The 18,142-nt window shown below is 41.2% G+C and overlaps 2 protein-coding genes and 1 pseudogene across 4 annotated transcripts; 1 reads left to right on the forward strand and 2 right to left on the reverse strand.

Moving 5' to 3' along the window:
* LOC114445048 (dynein heavy chain 6, axonemal-like) overlaps positions 1–1,759 on the reverse strand; it is a 42,405-nt pseudogene extending 40,646 nt beyond the window's left edge.
* A 419-nt stretch (positions 1,760–2,178) lies between these two features.
* Positions 2,179–13,589, reverse strand: LOC114443292 (sodium channel and clathrin linker 1-like). Of its 2 annotated transcripts, XM_028417207.1 has the most exons (22): positions 13,532–13,589; positions 13,167–13,210; positions 12,793–12,860; positions 12,543–12,595; positions 12,398–12,470; positions 12,058–12,113; positions 11,720–11,855; positions 10,963–11,085; positions 10,729–10,794; positions 9,988–10,058; positions 9,470–9,560; positions 9,255–9,346; positions 8,921–9,098; positions 8,669–8,767; positions 7,503–7,574; positions 7,300–7,374; positions 7,020–7,162; positions 5,223–5,415; positions 4,570–4,766; positions 2,998–3,076; positions 2,434–2,529; positions 2,179–2,353 (listed from the first exon to the last, which is right to left on the reverse strand). In XM_028417207.1, exons 2-22 carry the CDS (start codon positions 13,198–13,200, stop codon positions 2,294–2,296), a joined length of 2,055 nt encoding a protein of 684 aa, XP_028273008.1. In that variant the 5' UTR covers positions 13,201–13,210; positions 13,532–13,589; the 3' UTR covers positions 2,179–2,293. The 2 variants fall into 2 exon arrangements, with proteins under 2 accessions (XP_028273008.1, XP_028273017.1); XM_028417216.1 differs by lacking the exon at positions 13,167–13,210.
* Positions 13,590–13,646: 57 nt separating this feature from the next.
* Positions 13,647–17,002, forward strand: c1h4orf33 (chromosome 1 C4orf33 homolog). Of its 2 annotated transcripts, none has more exons than XM_028416576.1 (6): positions 13,647–13,799; positions 14,132–14,325; positions 15,111–15,171; positions 15,277–15,328; positions 15,412–15,611; positions 15,755–17,002. In XM_028416576.1, exons 2-6 carry the CDS (start codon positions 14,145–14,147, stop codon positions 15,849–15,851), a joined length of 591 nt encoding a protein of 196 aa, XP_028272377.1. In that variant the 5' UTR covers positions 13,647–13,799; positions 14,132–14,144; the 3' UTR covers positions 15,852–17,002. The 2 variants fall into 2 exon arrangements, with proteins under 2 accessions (XP_028272377.1, XP_028272370.1); XM_028416569.1 differs by lacking the exon at positions 13,647–13,799 and adding an exon at positions 13,882–14,053.
* Positions 17,003–18,142: the final 1,140 nt, after the last annotated feature.

Raw genomic sequence — 18,142 nt, forward strand, 5'->3', positions numbered from 1 at the left:
ATACAACACAGCATAAAATGATATGATGAAAAGAACCTAGAGCATTTCTTTTATGAATGTCAAGAACTAGAGCACCTTTAGGTGGATGCCTGGGCCTGCAGCTCATCAATGGAAATCTGGATCTCCTCTAGCAATGGACGTACTTGGGAGGGGTCTGCATTGTTGTCCAGGATTTGTGGAGTCTACACATCAAAGTACAAGACAGTCAAATAAAACCAGTACCATGCTCAAAGTCCAGAATATTTGTGTTGTAAGCAAACCAAATACAGGATCCTCATTATTAGATATAGAGACAGAAACAACTTCTCCGTGTACCTTAAGCAAGACTGACTGGACATCTTGCAGCAGTTTGTTTATGTCTTTTTGCAGACAGCTGGAAAACGTGTTCATGCTGGTGAACCGTTCTGCAGCTGCTTTGTCAATGGCAGTGTGCAATGAGTTAATGCACTGCTGCAAGCCGAGTACTGGTCAATGAGGTTGAACAATTTGCACTTGGTCTCCTGCTCTGCCTCTAGCACTGCAATCTAGTGGATTGGAGAAAATAGGGATAGCAACACTGAGAGTAGTTGATGATAGCTTCATTACTTCACACTGTAAGAAAGTTTAATTTTATTTATTTATTTATAAAATTTATTACAAAAACATACAATGTGACTATTAAAAATGTACCTCTTACCCTCTCCTGTATCTTATCCAGGAAGATGATGTAGTCAGCCAACTCGGCTGCAGTAGAGGGACTGGATTCCAGTTCAAACTGAGCCTCCCTGGCCTCAGCAATCAAGGGATCTAGCTTTCTCTTAGCCAGCTGTGCGAGCATCTCATTGACATCCTGAAGGGGATAGAAACAAAGTGTTCATTCAACACATGTTTATACAGGAAATTATTTATTCCTTCAATCACAATTTTTTATTGAGGTTTAATTACAGCAAGAAGTAGCTCCCTGCACTCATGTTTATGCAAAATGTACAACAAAAGCTACTTCTGACCTCCAGACGACGGAGAGGCGAAGACACAAGCAGTAAGCCAAGATGTCTCTTCTGTTGGATGGGTAGCGCCTCCTTCTGCTTACTGTGGTATAACTCCGGCGCTTTTTAAAAATAGGCCAAATCTGTGAGACAGAATGAACCATCATCAGCCTCAACAAGCGAACGACAGTCAGTTTGCACGACTTGACCATGATATGGGCATGTTCAAGCTGAACGTTGTGTTCAGCTTGTGTTACTCATTGTGCTGCAAACTGGTAAACAACTCATAACAACAATGCCTTGCAGAAGTGTTACAGATAAGGTGATCCAACCCTCGTTAGATTTACCAGTGCTTACCGCCTGAGGCTGTCCACGCCTGGCGTGTGGCTCTGGCGTTGGCTGACTTTAACCCGGCCTTTAACCCGGCCTTTAACCCGGCCTGTCCTGGTGGCCCGGCGTGGTGGCCAGCTCACCCACCTGTCGGTACTGAACTCAGGCAAAGCACAATCTCACAATGAGGCCTCAGATTACATGCCTGTGTAGGGGCTGGGCTGGCTTGTTCGTTTAAAGTGCCAGACTTCTTCTACACTTTACAAACTATTGCATTTAAACATTATTATATTAGCTGTGGTTAGCTCTGGATTCCCTGAGGCCTTGGCTGTGGCAGTGCAACCTTCACCTTTAAAGATTAAACACAAAATATCACTTTTGTTGTCACCGGTGTCATTCCGAATATATTAAAAATACACTTAGCTAATTAGCATTAATGTACCGTGACGTAGGCTACGAAACATCTTTGCAATCTTTTTAAAAAATTAACTCGATATCCGTGAACACTGCTGCCTTGAATGAGCATAATCATTAAACAATGTTTAAATATGTTTATCGTTCCAAAAAAGTCAGCCCCAGAGCGTCTCAAATAGAACTTAAAAATAAAAATACCGGGATAGACAGACCCGCAGACAGACAGACTGCTGCTAGCTAGGCCTAGCAACACAGCGCTCTCCCGGCATGCACCGCTGCCAAATACTGTTTCTGGTTTTAGCGTTTTAATTTTCTCCTTGAAAAAAAACAGTCAACAAATCTTTAGACACAAAGGATGGAATTTTATTCATATAAATAAACACAATAAAAAAAACTGTACATGTTTTCTGTAGTGATGATATTTTACATTATCCCATCGTCCCAACAGTTCAGACTGATCAATAAAATATTCAGTGCAGCACTGGAACATGTGGAGCTTTTGCCTTTGGCCAAAATCTTGAACTAGCAACTGAACTGAAGACACAAATACATTAAATGTATTATTGCACAATGTTGTTTAATCATCACAAAGCTTCTCTATTATCGATGGATGCTTTTCTTCTCTGTGATGTCAGAACGGTCAGCTGTAAAACAAACACACACTTCAGCACAGTCGCACTGTCGTGGGGCCTGAACACCGGCCACATACACAAGTTATCACTACCTGCTGTGCCGCAGTAGCCGCCCTCTGTTCAGCTTGGGTCAGTCGTCTCTGCAGACGATTTGTCTTCTCTTGATGTTCTGCTAGCTGTCTCTCATACTGCACACACACACACACACACACACACACACACACACAGACACACACACACACACATATTATTAGTAACACAGAGAAAGAAAAATCCTGTGGTGCAAATATTGCTACCTACTCCCATAGGGAGACTTTAGTCTTAGACTCATTAACGTCTGAACAAAAACAAGCATTTTATCTACCACACGAAAAATGTAATTCTTGCCAACTGTACTTCTAAAATGTAAATGACCATTCTGTAAACAAATGCAATATATGAGACAAACTAATCTCATATATTGTCTTTGTCTCCACGAGGACCACTTTCCTGAATTCTTAGAATCCAACATTCATGATGCTAAATAACTGTTTCCTGTAAAACATTTCCTCCCATCAATAATTTTATACTCGTGGTGATCTTCTATGTGGGAAAAATGTACAATTATTTGAAGAGTGATCAGTTACATTATTCTAAAAATACATCTGTTAACAAACCTCCACAATGGTGCTGTGGTCAGTGTCAAGCTGCACCTCTAGCTCATGTGAACGCTGCTTCTGCCGATTCAGCTCTGCCCTGGAACACACATTAAAAAAATAAGAGGCAACAAAAACATCTAGAAAACTTTAGCACTTCCGTGTTTCCAGTACATCTCAGTGTAGCACAGCTGTCGCTGAGGGCTAAACAAATTTATTTTGTTCCGCTGTTATCAAAATGTTTGTTGCTCCACCTCATCTGTTGCCTTGGTCTTTGTCTCTGTGTTGGTGATAAACTGAAACAATTTAGTCCTTAGGCAGGGAGGTATCTGGATCATCTGATTTGATGTGAACTGCAGAGTGCCGGGTTTATACATTTCTACTTTAATTTTAGAAATCGGTAGCTTACATAACAGGGCTGTAATCAACCAAAGAAAGTCTTGGTCGACTGAAACCCTTAAGTTTTGACTAAAAATCGACTAATCGGGGGAGGGGGGGGTAGCTATACATGTGTAGGAGTGGGAGAGAAGAAGTGAAAGTTGTTGGCTCGAGAGAGGAGTGATTTATTATTTAATTACTTTATGTACAGCGCGAAGAATAGGAGAATACAGCTGCTCGTCCCTGGAGCTGTATCACTCCTCTGTCCTGACTACGGTGGGGAGGGTGAAGCAGGAAAGTTTAACTAATTATAAGTAACATAAAGACTACAAAGAGTAGTAATGTATTTGCTTGTTATTACATTGTTTTGACCTGATTATTTTGCGCTGAAATTAATTACACACTCGAGTCTGTCGGCTCTGACGGCGTTTTACATCACGTGCATAGCTCTGGATTTGCCAAAAATATACCCACAAATACATAAATATTCAGCAAACCACCGGCCGGTACTCTCTGTCTCTAGTGGGTCGGGCTAAACCAAAGTAGTGAAAACAAGGGGGGTGTTCAAAGACCGACTGTTACCTGTGAAACGGGTGAGCCGAAAACACCCCCATCAGCCCTTGGTACATTCCTCCTGATAAAATTAACGCTGCAAAAAGTTGACCAATCAGAATTTTGGTCGAGCCAGAACGCATCGACCAATAAGTCGACCAGTCGCCTGGGAGATTACAGCCCTATTACATAAGATTGGTTTTCATTATAAACTTTATTTTGCATGGCTCATTCTACTTGTTTTTTTTAACACCACATTGCTTCCTATTATTTTACGCCACAGGCAGGGGGATGGACAGGCAAAGAGAGCTGTCCAAGGTGAAACCTTTAAGTTAAGTCATTGTGATTTGGCCCACTTATCAGCCTTGTGGATAGCTGCAGCAGCAATGCACAGCTCATGGAAGCAATTAAAGTCGTCAAGCTATTCTCTGTGTGACTCATAACTCAGTTAACTCTCAACACGCAGGCATAATACACATATTTTTAGATTCAGGGTGACTCACATTTTCAGGGGTTTTATCACAATATAAACACATAAATCTGCTTTAATCCACACTCGTTTAAAGATGCTGTCAGCAACCATTGCTGTTCAACATGTGTTTAAAAGCACATCTCACATCTTGTGTGTTCTTTCTAATGCTAGCAATACTAACAAGTTCTTACCTGAGGCTTGTGATTTTAGTCTCGAAGACTTGAACCAGGTTTCTGCCCTCTTCCTTCCACCGCTGAGTGCTCTTCATTTGTGCTGTAAGGAGACGCGTCAGATCAGCGTTAGAGCTCCTGCTGCAGTCCTCCAGCTCCCTCACCCGTGCGTCGAGGCCCTGCTCCTTCAGGCTGTACTCCTGCTCCATCTGTGAAACCTTGAGGACGACAACACAGTCTGTGAAAGTGATCATTCAAATCTCAATGAATAAAAAAAGACAGACATAACACAGAATTTACAAGAGCTTAACAACCAGTATCTCTCGGCCTCTGCTGCTTAAATTGGAACCATTCTTTGTTAAAAATAACTCCTTATTATCAACCTGTCCATCCTCTAGTCACCTGGGGACCAACACTGCTTCGCTTGTACAGTTTGACCTAACACCCTGCAGCATTTCTTCCATTTCATCATTCCCCAGTAAAAACCAAATGTTCTCTTGATATAAGTCAGTCTTTTCTATTGGTAGATCTTTTAGACAAATTCCATGCATCTGTATCTATTTTAAGTAGTTTAGCTTTCCTAGATTTTTAAAAATAAAATGTTGTAGATAACTAATAATTTCATTTCTCAAATTATTGTCCTGGTTGACTGATCTCCTGGCATGCACCCTTGCCTGTTGCTTGGCCTTTTTTTGGACCAGCACGGAGGCCTTGCGGAGTTCATTCATCTCCCTGCGAAGCTGCATGTTCTCCTGTTGCAGCTGAAGCCGCTCCTCGCTGACACCGACGCAGTCGTCCCGGGATGCAGCCAGAGAGCCCTGCAGCCGCTGCACCTCTTCCTGGCACCGTGACAGCTCCTCACTGTAGCTGCAAGGGGACATATGAATAAGGAGGAAGAGCAAAGATGGAGGAGTTCACTTTCTGTCTTTAAGACTTATAACTTAATAAATAAATAGAAAACATACAGTTGTGTGCAAAATAATAGCAGTGTTTTTTAAAACGTGAATAAAGCTCAAAATCCTTATATTTTTATTTCCATTGATTGGGAACACTGCACATTATATTTTACATCAAAACATGAAGAAAAAAATATCAATACTTGAATTACTTTATAGAAAATAAAAGAAAAAGGGTAATGGGCTGTTCAAAAAAATAGCAGTGTCTACATTTTTCATTACAAACTCAAGTATTTACTCAATAATCTGAAAAAACGTTAAGATTTAGCATTCCTGTGAGTGACTAAACTAATATTTAGTTGTATAACCACTGTTTTTGAGAGCTGCTTCACATCTGTGCTGCATTGAGTTAACCAACTTCTGGCACCTGCAAACAGATATTCCAGCCCAGGATGATTTGACAACCTTCCACGATTGCTCTGCATTTCTTGGTTTTGCCTCAGAAACAGCATTTTTATGTCACCCCACTTGGATTAAGGTCCGGGGATTGGGCTGGCCACTCCATAACCTTAATTGTGTTGGTCTGGAACCAAGATGCTGCTCACTTACTAGTGTGTTTGGGGTCATTGTCTTGTTGAAACACCCATTTCAATGGCATTTCCTCTTCAGCATCTTCAAGTATTTTGATATAAGCAAATTGATCCATGATCCCTGGTATGAGATAAATAGGCCTGACACCATAGTAAGAGAAACAGCCCCATGTCATGATGCTTGCACCGCCATGCTTCACGGGCTTCAGAGTGTACTGTGCCTTGAATTCAGTGTTTGGGGGTCGTCTGACAAACTGTCTGTGGCCCTCGGACCCAAAAAGAACAATCTTTCTTTCATCAGTCCACAAAATGTTTCTCCATTTCCCTTTAGGCAAATTGCATCCTCTTCAGCACATGTCTTTTTTTTGAGGGACTTTGTGGGGGCTTCTCGCGATAGATTAGCCTCACACAAGCGTCTTCTAATTGTAACATGACTCACAGGTAACTTCAGATCATCTCTGATCTCCCTGGAGCTGATCATTGGCTGAGTCTTTGCCCTTCTGGCTATGGTTCGATCCATTTGAATGGTAGCTCTTGTTGGCTTTCCATTTTAAAGCATTGGAAATCATTTTAGCTGAGCGGCCTATCATTTTCTGCACTTCTTATTATGTTTTCCCCTCTCCAATTTTAATTAAAGCACGCTGTTCTTCTGAACAATGTCTGGCACGACCCATCTTTCTCAGGATTTAAGAGAGGATTACATGTACAACATGTGCTGGCTTCATCCTGAATGACACCTGTTTCTTCACATAATGAATGATCTCACTGATTATTTTGAACATGCCCCTTTCACTTAATTAATCAATTACACAGACTCAGAAGCATTCACATCATCAATGTTGGGTCTGTTGGTTTCTCTGACTCTACTACACCTACTGGTAAATTCTTTGCTATGTAATAATAAAAAAAACAATGTTTGATCTGGTTAGTCATGTTGGACTGCTATTATGTTGAATACAGCTGTACAGAGCTACGTTACACTGACCTCATCTCCATCTTTTTCAGCTTGTTCTGAGTTTTTTGCAGAGTGAGGCTCATGTCCGTCTTCAACCGCTCTGCTTCCAGACACCTCTGATGAAGAGCATCAATCTTCCTGAACTCTGGCACAGCCCTACCCTCCTTGTACACCTACCACAAAAACACCACAGACATTATTCAAATGATCAGCGGCACTGCCAGAGCTCATTCATAAAGCCATAGTTAAACATTATCAGAACTGCAGGGAGCACAGCTTTTAGTTTAGTATCAGATATTTTCACAGACACCTTCTCCAGTTCCTCCTCTACAGCTTTCCTCTCTCGCAGGGACCTTTCCATCTGTGACTCTTTATCTGCACACTCCTACGGAGAAGTGGAAAGAAAGGACACAAAGAGTTCAGAGGAAGGTTTGGTTAGAGACACAATCAGCAGAGGTAGGGGGGAAAAAGTTTTCAAAAGGAACTTGTCCTTCGAACAAGGCAAATTCTTACCAGCTGCAGTGCAGACAACTCCTCTGCCATATGTTGGATTTGAATATTGCACTGTTTGCGCACATTTTCCACCTGTTAAAGATAAATGTTAAATCAGGGATCTAGAAAGTGTAAGTGCTATGCTTTGCCTTACCAGTATCTGGCTGTTTTTGGACCAAAAAAAAAAGAAGCTGATGACTGCACTTTGCAGTCAAAACATGTGTGCCTCCTTCAACATGCTCCTTTACATATAAGTTTTATAGTAAATTTTAATAATAATTAATAATTAAGTATAACACTTGTGTAATATGTGTAAGAAATGATACTAGCTATTTATACTTATTAGCTACTTATTAGTTTGCTTTTGTTGTGGCCTCCACTATGGGGTGCATAACGGTTACTCTTGAAAAAGTGACTCTTGAAACAAAAACAGTAACCTGAATAACCCTAATACCTCTTATTTTGGAAATTCTGCCTGATATACTTAATAGTCTGAGTGGTACTTACGCCCTCAGGTAAGAGGGTACGACTACCAATTGTAAGCAGTTTGGGGATTAATTCTTCATTACGCATGCTTATCTTAACACTGCATGAGGATGCAATGAGGATCAGGGGAAGATGAGGCGATTAAGTTGAAAAAATTGCCTCTCTTTAGCTGCATTATTTAAACTTAACCTCCAACTCAATGACAAAACAACCTGGAAGGTAAAAAGCAAATGCATGGGAAGATCAGTGATTTAGAGAATTCATCAAGAGTTATTCTTTAAAATATCACTTGTTGAAGGCCAGCCAGACACTAAGATGACAGGCAGGGCCTCAGTCATACTATGCTGCATTAATGGGATTAAACAGTTTGAAGGGCTTGATGAAGAAGCTCCTTTAATAGAGCATTAATCACCATGTCTCTGGCTGAGGTTACGCGGGGTGAAAGAGCAATGCTCTGCTAATGCCTGCTTTACGTGCTGCTTCAAAATTGTAGGGCAGAGCAACGGGTGGAGTTGTGCTCCAATGCAAAACTAATTATAAATCAAAAAGACTGCGGTTTGTGTACGTTTCAGGAATGCTATTAGCCAAAAGTCCTCCTTGATATCTGTAATCATCAACTAATGATGCCATATATTCAGCAGAAGCTTTGAAGCAGATTTTTTTTTCACACACAGATCAAGAAACATAAATAGAAACCGCACCTGTTTCTTAGTGCGGACTGTAGCCTCCTGGACCAACTGATTGATGCCCTCTTTTACCTTCTCCAGCTCTTCTGTCTTCTGTTTCTCTCTTAACAGGGCCTAAAGGGAGGCGGTAAAGACACGCACAGCTACATTTCTCAGTGGCCAAAGTTGTAAAGTGCTGTGAAGATTTGTCAGGGGACAGTGCAGCTGAACAGGTTGAGAGGAAGCTTGGCCAGTGAAAATGATAAAAGACAAAGTTACTGCAGTCACCTGGTCCATCTGCAATTTGGCCTCCTCTGCCATTTGAACACTCTCCCGGACTTTGGACTGACCCTCGTACCTCTGTTCTTCCAGCGTGCTGCAGCGTGCCTGCAGTTCCCCCACCTTTCTCTCCCACACAGTCTGCTCTCTGCGAAACGTCTCTGCCTCCTGAGATGCAGCGTTTAGTCTGAAATCAGAGAAAGGGGAAGAGAACAGGGGAGGGAAACTTTAAGTTTGAGATCAATATTGTTTACGTAATCACAAGAACTGTTACTTGATAACTAAGTGATATCCTGCTATTGCTATTCTATAATGATAACAAGTCAGTAATCAGTGTGCTCACCTGATCTCTAGCTGGTTCAAGGCTGCCTGAAGCTCCTGCAGGCATCTCTCGGCTGCAACCTCTCGCCCCTGAACTTTGGCCACCTCTTCTTCCTAATTACGTTACATAATTTAAAGTTAATGCCCAATAGCCAAAAAATATTTTTCTTTGATTTATTTACCTTTTTATGTTTTCAATATTCAGTTTCTACATTAGACTTAAAATGTAGTTCTCACCCGTCTCTGGATCTTTTCCTGGCAGTTCTTCAACAATCTGCTCATGCTGTCCACCTTTTCTGTGGCTGCTCTAAGTTCTGCCTTTGTCTGACTATAAGACAAAACAAAAGTCACACTTGATGCATTCAGAATTCATGATTAGCATGTTGTATTTGGTCAGCATAACCCACACAAAAACTGAGGAGTGTAAGTGTTATGTGGCATTACAGGCGGCTTATGTGCCAGCCTGATTCTTGGCTGAGGCCAATGACTTCTTGGAGTTCTTGCTGGTTGCCTGGCAATCTGACAGTGACTGCAAGAGTCCAGGGAGCTGCTAACCAGCTGTTGGCTGTAGCTTCCTATCTGAATATGATGAATAAGCTACTTCGCTAAATCCTTTAACTTTCAAGCACAATTTAGATCCTCCCAGTCACTTGTGGTGTAAAAGTAACGCAAGCATGGCATTCATCAGGTATTGTACATTCACAGAGCAAGGCCTTTGGCAGCAGCTGCTTTGTGTTTCCGATGTGTTTAGTTACCTGAGCTGGCAGTGTAGCTCCTGCATCTCTGTGCCCTGCTCTGTCACCGTCTTCAGGAACTGCTGGTTAGTCTGTGTGTGGCATGAAAGACAAGACTGCCATTTGTGTGGCATGACACACAGCTTGAAACTTATGTCAACACAAACTTTTCAGTTAAAAACTTTCCATGTCCTTTAAAAGAAACCCTGAGGAGCCTCTGTCAGTCATTCACTGCTCGGTCGTTCTCAGATGCAGTGACTGTACCTTTACAGTCACTGCATCTGACTGGTGCTTGCATGAGCACTCAGAGAGAGGAAAGCCCAAGGCTCGCCCTCTCATTAAGAATGCATTAGAGAAATACAGGTATAGTGTTACTATACTATCTCATCAGAAACTGTGGTCACAGTAAGCACCAGCACTCTTTGTTTATATGTGAATAAACATGTCCACAAGAGGCTTTAGCTCCAAGTAAGGCTGAAACTTCTGTCTCTGTGACTGTAGGACAGACAACCGCTAAAGTGGAAGAAGGTAGTGTACAGCACTATGTGCTGGAAAAAGAAAAAGCTTAGAGGATTACTGAGTGAGCCGAGAGTCCATTATACAACAACAGTCCTGGCTGGCTCTGAGTGATTCAGAGACCTGATTCACTTGGATAAAAGATTAATTATTAGAACACTATTCCTTTCGGGGAAGTGCACAGCATTTCAATCCCACGGCTAATTGGGAGGCAGTGATTTAACACACTAATGAACCGTCACTTACCGATTCCAGATTCTGATTGGTCACTTGGAGTTTGTACATGTGAGGCTGGAACAGCTCAAGCTGATCCTGTGATGAAAAAAAGAGCACTCAAAAGTTAACTGCTACTAATTACCTCACGCTTATTTCAAGGAACAACTGAGGTCAGATGGTTTTAATTACTTTCTAATATAATGGCTCCATCTAGTGGTATATAGCTGATATACTAATGACGTTCTGTGTCTGGGAATACACAACCTTGAGCTGCTGTCTCTGAGCATTGTGGACCTGTCCGTCAGAGATGGTTTTCTGGTAGTCCTGCTGGATGCAGTCCAACTGCTCAGCTGTCTTCTGCCACAGCTCTATGGCTTGCATCCGCTCCTAAAAACATTAACAAACCCAGCCAACTCATGATTTATTTAATTAGCAAGAGAGTGAATCACCGCTGAATCCAAAAAAAAATACATTATTAGAATAATGGTGTGGAAAAACCTCTTGGACAGGGTATATTTTTATTAGTTAATATACCTGCTGTGTCTTGTTTTATGTAGCACATGTAAAACAGTGAAGATAGCACTGTTTAAAGGTTGGAGTTTCTTCCCTGAGCACTCTACTGAATGCACAAAGATCAGAATTGTATTGATCTTCTAATATACCTCTGACTCACAATGAATCTTTGAACGATGCAGCTACATCACATTCCAACTACTCTCTATCTTAGTCAGGGCTCTGTTACATCTTCCATCCAAAAAAATATTTCAGAGTGGGAGATGTCAGTTCTTTAGTACCCACACTTAAAGTAAAGCTCAGACTTTTTTGCCAACATTTTTATGTTCTGCAGATGTAGCAACATATGCTGGTTGCCTCAAATATGGATATTATGGAAACATGTGTTTATTCAAACCTTCTCTGTCATCAATCATTTAAAATACAGCTATATATAAATGCACATGAATACATATATATATGTGGAAGAGTGGGCTTCATCTGACTTCTCCTGTGGTCATTTGCTCACCTGTTCAGATAGCTGCAGCTGCTCTTGGAGGTTTTTGATCACTGCATCTTCCTCCAGTGTGCTGCCCTCTACTCCTGAAGTCATGGGGAGGGCATGAAGCTGCTTCTCCACAGAGTCTCTCAGCTCTGCATGTAGCCTAAAAAAAAGATGGTGGATATCAATAGCATATAATGAAAGGTGATTTTACTTATTTTAAAAGTAGTAGATAACCACAAACTGCTAATTACCAAGCCACTTACTGTAAACATACATAACAAATTAATGTCTGATATTCTGTAATTGCATCTTTCATGACAAAATGTTTGATCGACGTTGATGCTATACCAGAATTTTTTTACCTTTCATTTTCCTTGACAACTCGCTCTAGCTTCACTTTGACGTCTGTCATCTGTGCCTGTTTTCATAAAATAAGCACATGAACACTGCCTGTTAATTAGCTTTAATGGTGCATTTTAAATCACCTGCAAAACAGGAGGTCTGAAGATGAAGATGTAGATGAGATATTCAAAACTCAGGACCACATTTGAAAGTCTTTAAGTTTGTAACACTACGTTTTACAGTCATAAAAAGTACTTGCAAAGTATAAGCCTACAGCTTTTTTATAATATAATATAAATCTTACTACAACATAATTTACAAGTTTGAACATTTGATCAGTGTTTAAATATTGTTTTTCACCTGGTATCTCTGCAGCTGTTCATTCATTTCATCCATATGTCGATCATACTCTGCAATTAGGGGAGCCATTATTCTGTAACACAGATAAATGATGATGTCACACTTCATTCATGTGTGTCATGTATGATGCTGTAGTCCAACTGACCCTCTATCTGAGATCCAGGGTGCTGGAGACGCCGTCCGCCCTGCTTCATCAGCCTATCAAACACAAGTTAATGAAAATCAAGCAGGAAAACACAAACAGTAAAACATGTAACAACACATTAACCAAGCTGATAGGAGCACAACGCACGAGGGCTCAGTAGTAAACATTTCTAGAAAGAAATACGTGTTTACTGAATATAAAATATCAAACTTATATCAGTTATTAACACTTTAGTATGATGGCTTCATACCTGAGGTGATGTGGACTGAGGGTGATGCCTGGACTGATACTGACTGAGAGCAGAATTCAATCTGTGCACTAGGAACAAAAGGACATACACTCAAGAACACACACTAAATTATTCTGATATCAGCCTGAATAAAGAAGGCAGATGGATGGAGCTGTGTTTCTTGAAGCTGTTTTCACCTTTCATCAAAAAGGATTCTCTTTTAACACACAACACCACCATCCAATCCTTACAGACACATTTATCCATGATTATGAATGAAAAAGCTTATTCTTCACAAAATGGGTCGGTGTTTGAAATATTATCATTAGAAAAACAGACACAATAAACACGACAGATGGAGAAACATGAAAAGGGTGCAATGAGTTTGTTCTTACCCTGATCACGCAAAAACTCGTTTTCCGCCTCCATGATAAATAGGCTGATCACATACAGCAAGACAATTATATGACTTAACGATTAAGAGGAAACCAAAATGTTAAAAACTACAAACAGGTACAGCGTCCTGCGTCTAGAGTTGTTATCGCTTTGTTTTAGTACGGAGAGCTAGCTGCTTGCTATGGTTGCCCATGGTTACCTGGTGTAGCTAACGTTAGCAGCTAATCAATCTCAGCTCGGCTTAGCGAACTACTGTTAAATAAACATCCAAACACATATTTAGAATGTTCCGCTTACAGACTATGTAAGTGTATGATCTTACGCGTGTTACTTAAATATGCCGAATTATAAAGTATGTTTTTACTTTGATCCTCGTTTCCGCCCAAGGTTTTGAAGGAAACAAATAACAGCCAATGGCGATAGAGGTGTGCACCTCTGAATGTCTTCCGGCTGCGCAATAGAAGAGCGAAAAGGTTCCTGGCTGTGACAGGAAGCATTAGCCGTATAGTTTACGGAAGTCGAGAAAAACAAAATCGTTTTTATTATTACGTGTATCACCGTTTTGTAGTTAACGATATATGGTGATTTCTAGCTGTCTCGGACACGTAGAGTATTATCTACAACTTGCTCAAGTAAGTTTCATTTAGGAGTATTTTGAAACAGTCGTTCCTCTATCTGGAAGTCTCCTTTACTGCCTTTTACTGAGTAACAGAGCTGCAATTGAAGTGAACCTAACATGATAACAAACGGGGAGTAGGCTATATAAAGCATGGGCACCTGATCAGGGTTACACTTTCATCGAAGCCAGTGACAAACCTTTTGAAAACATGGGTGTTGGGCTGCAGGTTATAACACTTATCCACATTCTGCTATGTTGTGGTTCAGTGTAAGTTTGCAGATCGTTGGTGCATTGTGTCTCTTTAGTCACACAGCAGATTCTTATTCTTATGTGATTTCCTTTCAGTCCTCTTACCCAAATGCAGTTTGAAATCCAGCACACCTGGGACAGCAACCCTGTGGATCATGAACCTATCAGGATCGTCTTCTCTCCTGGGCAAGGAGGCCTGAAGATGGAGGTGTTTGGTCCTTTCTTCAATGACCCAGCAGCCCCTCCAGGACCCCCTGGTCACGCCTTTCCTGGACTCTGGGATTACGAAGGTAGGAGCTTGCTGTTGTAACCATGCAACCACATGAAGGGTTTGGGGATTTACTCACAAGTCTGTGGGGAATGGCTTATAATCCTAATTTTAATGCATCTCTGCTTATATTAGCTATATGACTATTCAAATATTAGCCATTATATCTTAGCTGAGTAATTTGTTTATTTAATTTAAACAAAAAATGCAATATTTGGACCTGAACTGTACCTATTACTGATTCAAACTGATCTTTTTAAACTTCACAAAGGTCACATTTATGGCCTATTGTTCGTAGATTGCATCACTGTAGAGGTGTTGCTTTTATGGTTCCCCCACTCCCTTATAATAACTGAACTCACTGTACTGTTACATAATTATTATTGTACTCATGATTGCATAATTCCATCAGTATGATGATGCAATTTTAGGCCATTCTGCCAGCTAAAATAAAGATATGAATAAAATCCAATGAGGTTAGAGGACTAGTTCTGTTTATCAGACAGTTGTTCTAATTGCATTATTTTATTATGGCGACACAGCAATTAAACTTTGTAATGAGGTTGAAGAATAACTATCCATCCTAATTGACCTAAAGTAACTTTGATTTCCGGTTAATGAGCCCCACATATTTGACCTCATTAATGTTACTTAATAGAACGGAAACCAAACCCCATTATCATCTATGTAGCTAATGAGCATTCTGCTGTGTTAGCATGTGTACTGGTCCTATTATCCTGTATGAAAGTTTATGTCACGTATTTTTTGCATACATTTTGCACAAACTGTTCATCTCATCACACACAGTTGTGGAGTCCTTCTTCCTCGATAGCACTACTGAAAATTACCTGGAGGTGGAGATTTGTCCGTAAGTACCCAGCTAAGCTCTAAGCGCGAGGTTCCATGATCGTGTGATTGTATGTCTATCAGAGTGTAAAACTGGCACACCTTCTCTGTGTTTTATTTACTTCAGACATGGACAACACCTCATATTATTACTGTCAGGAGTTGGCCAAGCATTCGTGGTAGGCTGGCATTAAGAAACTTATCATTTATACAGTTTTCATGTGATAAGTATTTCTTACTTTTTCCTTATTTCCCTTTCCAGCAACAACTGCCCATGGTGTTTACAACCACAATCACAGGGGATAAGTGGGTGGGTGAGGCTCTCATCCCATGGACCTATTTTCCTCCCAGTGTGAACAAGATGAACTCCTACGCCATCCATGGCTCTGGAGAGAAGCGTACATATGAGGCTCTCTACCCCATCCCCAAAGAGGAGATAGAAGAGGGACAAAAGCCCAACTTGTGAGTACGCTTTAGGCTGCTTAAGGTTCAAAGTGCTAATTTGATTGCACTAAAAAATCAAAGCAGAAGATGTTATGACATCCTGACTGTACTGTGTGTGAGTGTGTGTGCACGATGTATTAAATTCTCTCTCTGTCTCTTAGCCACCGCCTGGAATATTTCCAAAATTTCCGCCTGCAGAGCATCATGGGAGAGAGTTGGGTCCAGCCAGAATCTGATCTGTGGAAGGGAAAACCATGACCTCACTCTCTATTCTTTGTTGCACACACACAGACACACAAACACACAGCAGCAGGGTAATAGTACAAACACTCTTTGACAGGGAACAAAGGCCAATCAATCTTTCTTAGTTAATGATGTCAAACCATGTGACAAGAAATATGTTATCAGCTTGTCAGAGCGTATTAGCTTTCACACACATCCGTGCAGGCGCACACATACACATTCACACACTTACCACAAAGATATTGGACGTCACCTTAAATTGCTTTAGCAGAGTGTGACCTACAGCACTTATGCAGTGCTTGGTGGCGAGGAATGCTCATTTTGACATTCAGCTCCACTTCAGTGAGATAACCCCCAACAAGTCCTTGTGATTCTCTGCCCTGACTGTTAGGACACACACACACAATCATACACACACCACTGATGTGAAAAATCTGTTTTGATGAAATACATGCCAGAGCTTTTAGATTATGCATATTGTAATTTTGCTCCTTGTGCAGCAGCCTTTATTCACTTCTTTATGTTTACATATTATTGCACATTCCTCTGTGACTGTTTGGCACTTTAATTGCATTTCTCAGGTTTGATCATGTGTCCACATCATCGTCTTCTAAAGCCTGGCATTGTGGGATATGTAGTTTTTCACTTTCTTGTTAAGAAATAGATAAGAAAATAAAGCTGCAAGCAGCATTGCGGGCCCTCGCACACCTTGCGATCCGCGGGGCCATCGCTGTCTCCTCCCCTATGCTCTCCTCTCCTCTCATTTCCAGAGACGTACAACAAACACATGTTTACAACAGGGAAAAAAAAAATAATCCCTAGGGTATCAATAGGGCTCTAGCACATTTCATGCTCGGGCCCTAAAAATACAAGTCTTTGGACCCAACAGCATCTCACCAAGGTTTTGAAATTAACCTAATACCGAAGTGCCAAAAAGTCACAGTTCATCAAGTGGCCACTTGAGGCTGACTCCAAAAAGCCAAACCCTATGAAGGGTCATTAGCATGTCAGTTAAACTTCTCGCTCCTTTGCCATAGTTAGCAGACAAGACACCAAAAGAACCAGACACAAAAAGTCAAACTGCTGCTTTCATTTGATACAGTGGGTCCTGTCATTATGTCAAATAATGTACTATATGGAATAAACTTCATCAAAGTAGCTCGGAAGCAGCATGAAATATTGAGTTGTTATGGCTGTACACTCCCCGATATACACTGTATATATATATATATATATATATATATATGTGTGTCAACGTCCTGGTCATTACTTTTCCACCTACTTTTAAAGTTGAGATCACAGACCTTCTGATCCCTAGAACACACTGACACACACAGATGATAATTGGCGACTCACAAATCTCTGTCTTCTCACCATGACCCTGTGAGTTTCTCCCCTTTGCCCCTGCACAGAGCTTGCATATTTATCAGAGGCTGCTTTCAGATCACTGACTGGCAAACCGCTTCTCCTGACCAGGAGACGAGGGGGGGTGATTGATTTTCATGTTGGCTCTGTTGCTCTCTGCCGTGGCAGCCCAAAAGCCCATATTGAGCCCTATCAGTTTTAATTGGCGTTCTCGCCTTTGAAATGGGTGCAGTGATTAGGCCTGGAGAGCCCACTGCTTAAGCCCCCTCCTTATCATCGCCTGCGGTGCCTTGCCACCACACTGCACAGCTTTCACATGCGTGCACACACATGCAGGGAGCTGTCACAGTAGCATGTCTCTTACTAATAAAACCTAAAAATGTGTTTCTGGACACATTAGGACAAAAACAGGATCTTCATAAAACCCTTTGATGAATACACACTCCCACCTGTGCACAGGCTGACGATGTGTGTCCCCAGTAAGATTTAAACCTAGTTCTCTCTAATTAGTGTGAAGAGATGAGAGGGGAGGTAGCTGCCTCTCGTCTACCTCCAAAGCCCCAGCAGACAAGCAGACACAAGAGCCGTCTCATCCCCCTCAGAAAAAGAGACCAGCCTGCTCTGAAACATTCAACACCAGCTTAAGGGTAATTCTTCGTGTCAGAAACTTTCTGGTGATCACCCCAGACCTAGTTCATTTTTTTTTCTCTCCAAGAGACGTGGGCCTCATTTCCTCAAGTTTAAAGAGTGTTTGAGGGTATGAATGAGGATAAAGTTGTGATGAAAAATAGAACGCGAGGGATAAAGGAGTGATCTCGGAAGATGAAAAAAGCCAGGGAGATTGAAAAAGTGAAAACTGTAATGACTTTGCCCAGTTTTAGGAATTCTGTGATAGAGGCCAAATGAAAGATTCATAGTGGAGCTAATAAGATACTGAGACA

Source organism: Parambassis ranga, chromosome 1 (genome assembly GCF_900634625.1).
Source record: "Parambassis ranga chromosome 1, fParRan2.1, whole genome shotgun sequence".
In the NCBI taxonomy this organism is placed as follows: domain Eukaryota; kingdom Metazoa; phylum Chordata; class Actinopteri; family Ambassidae; genus Parambassis; species Parambassis ranga.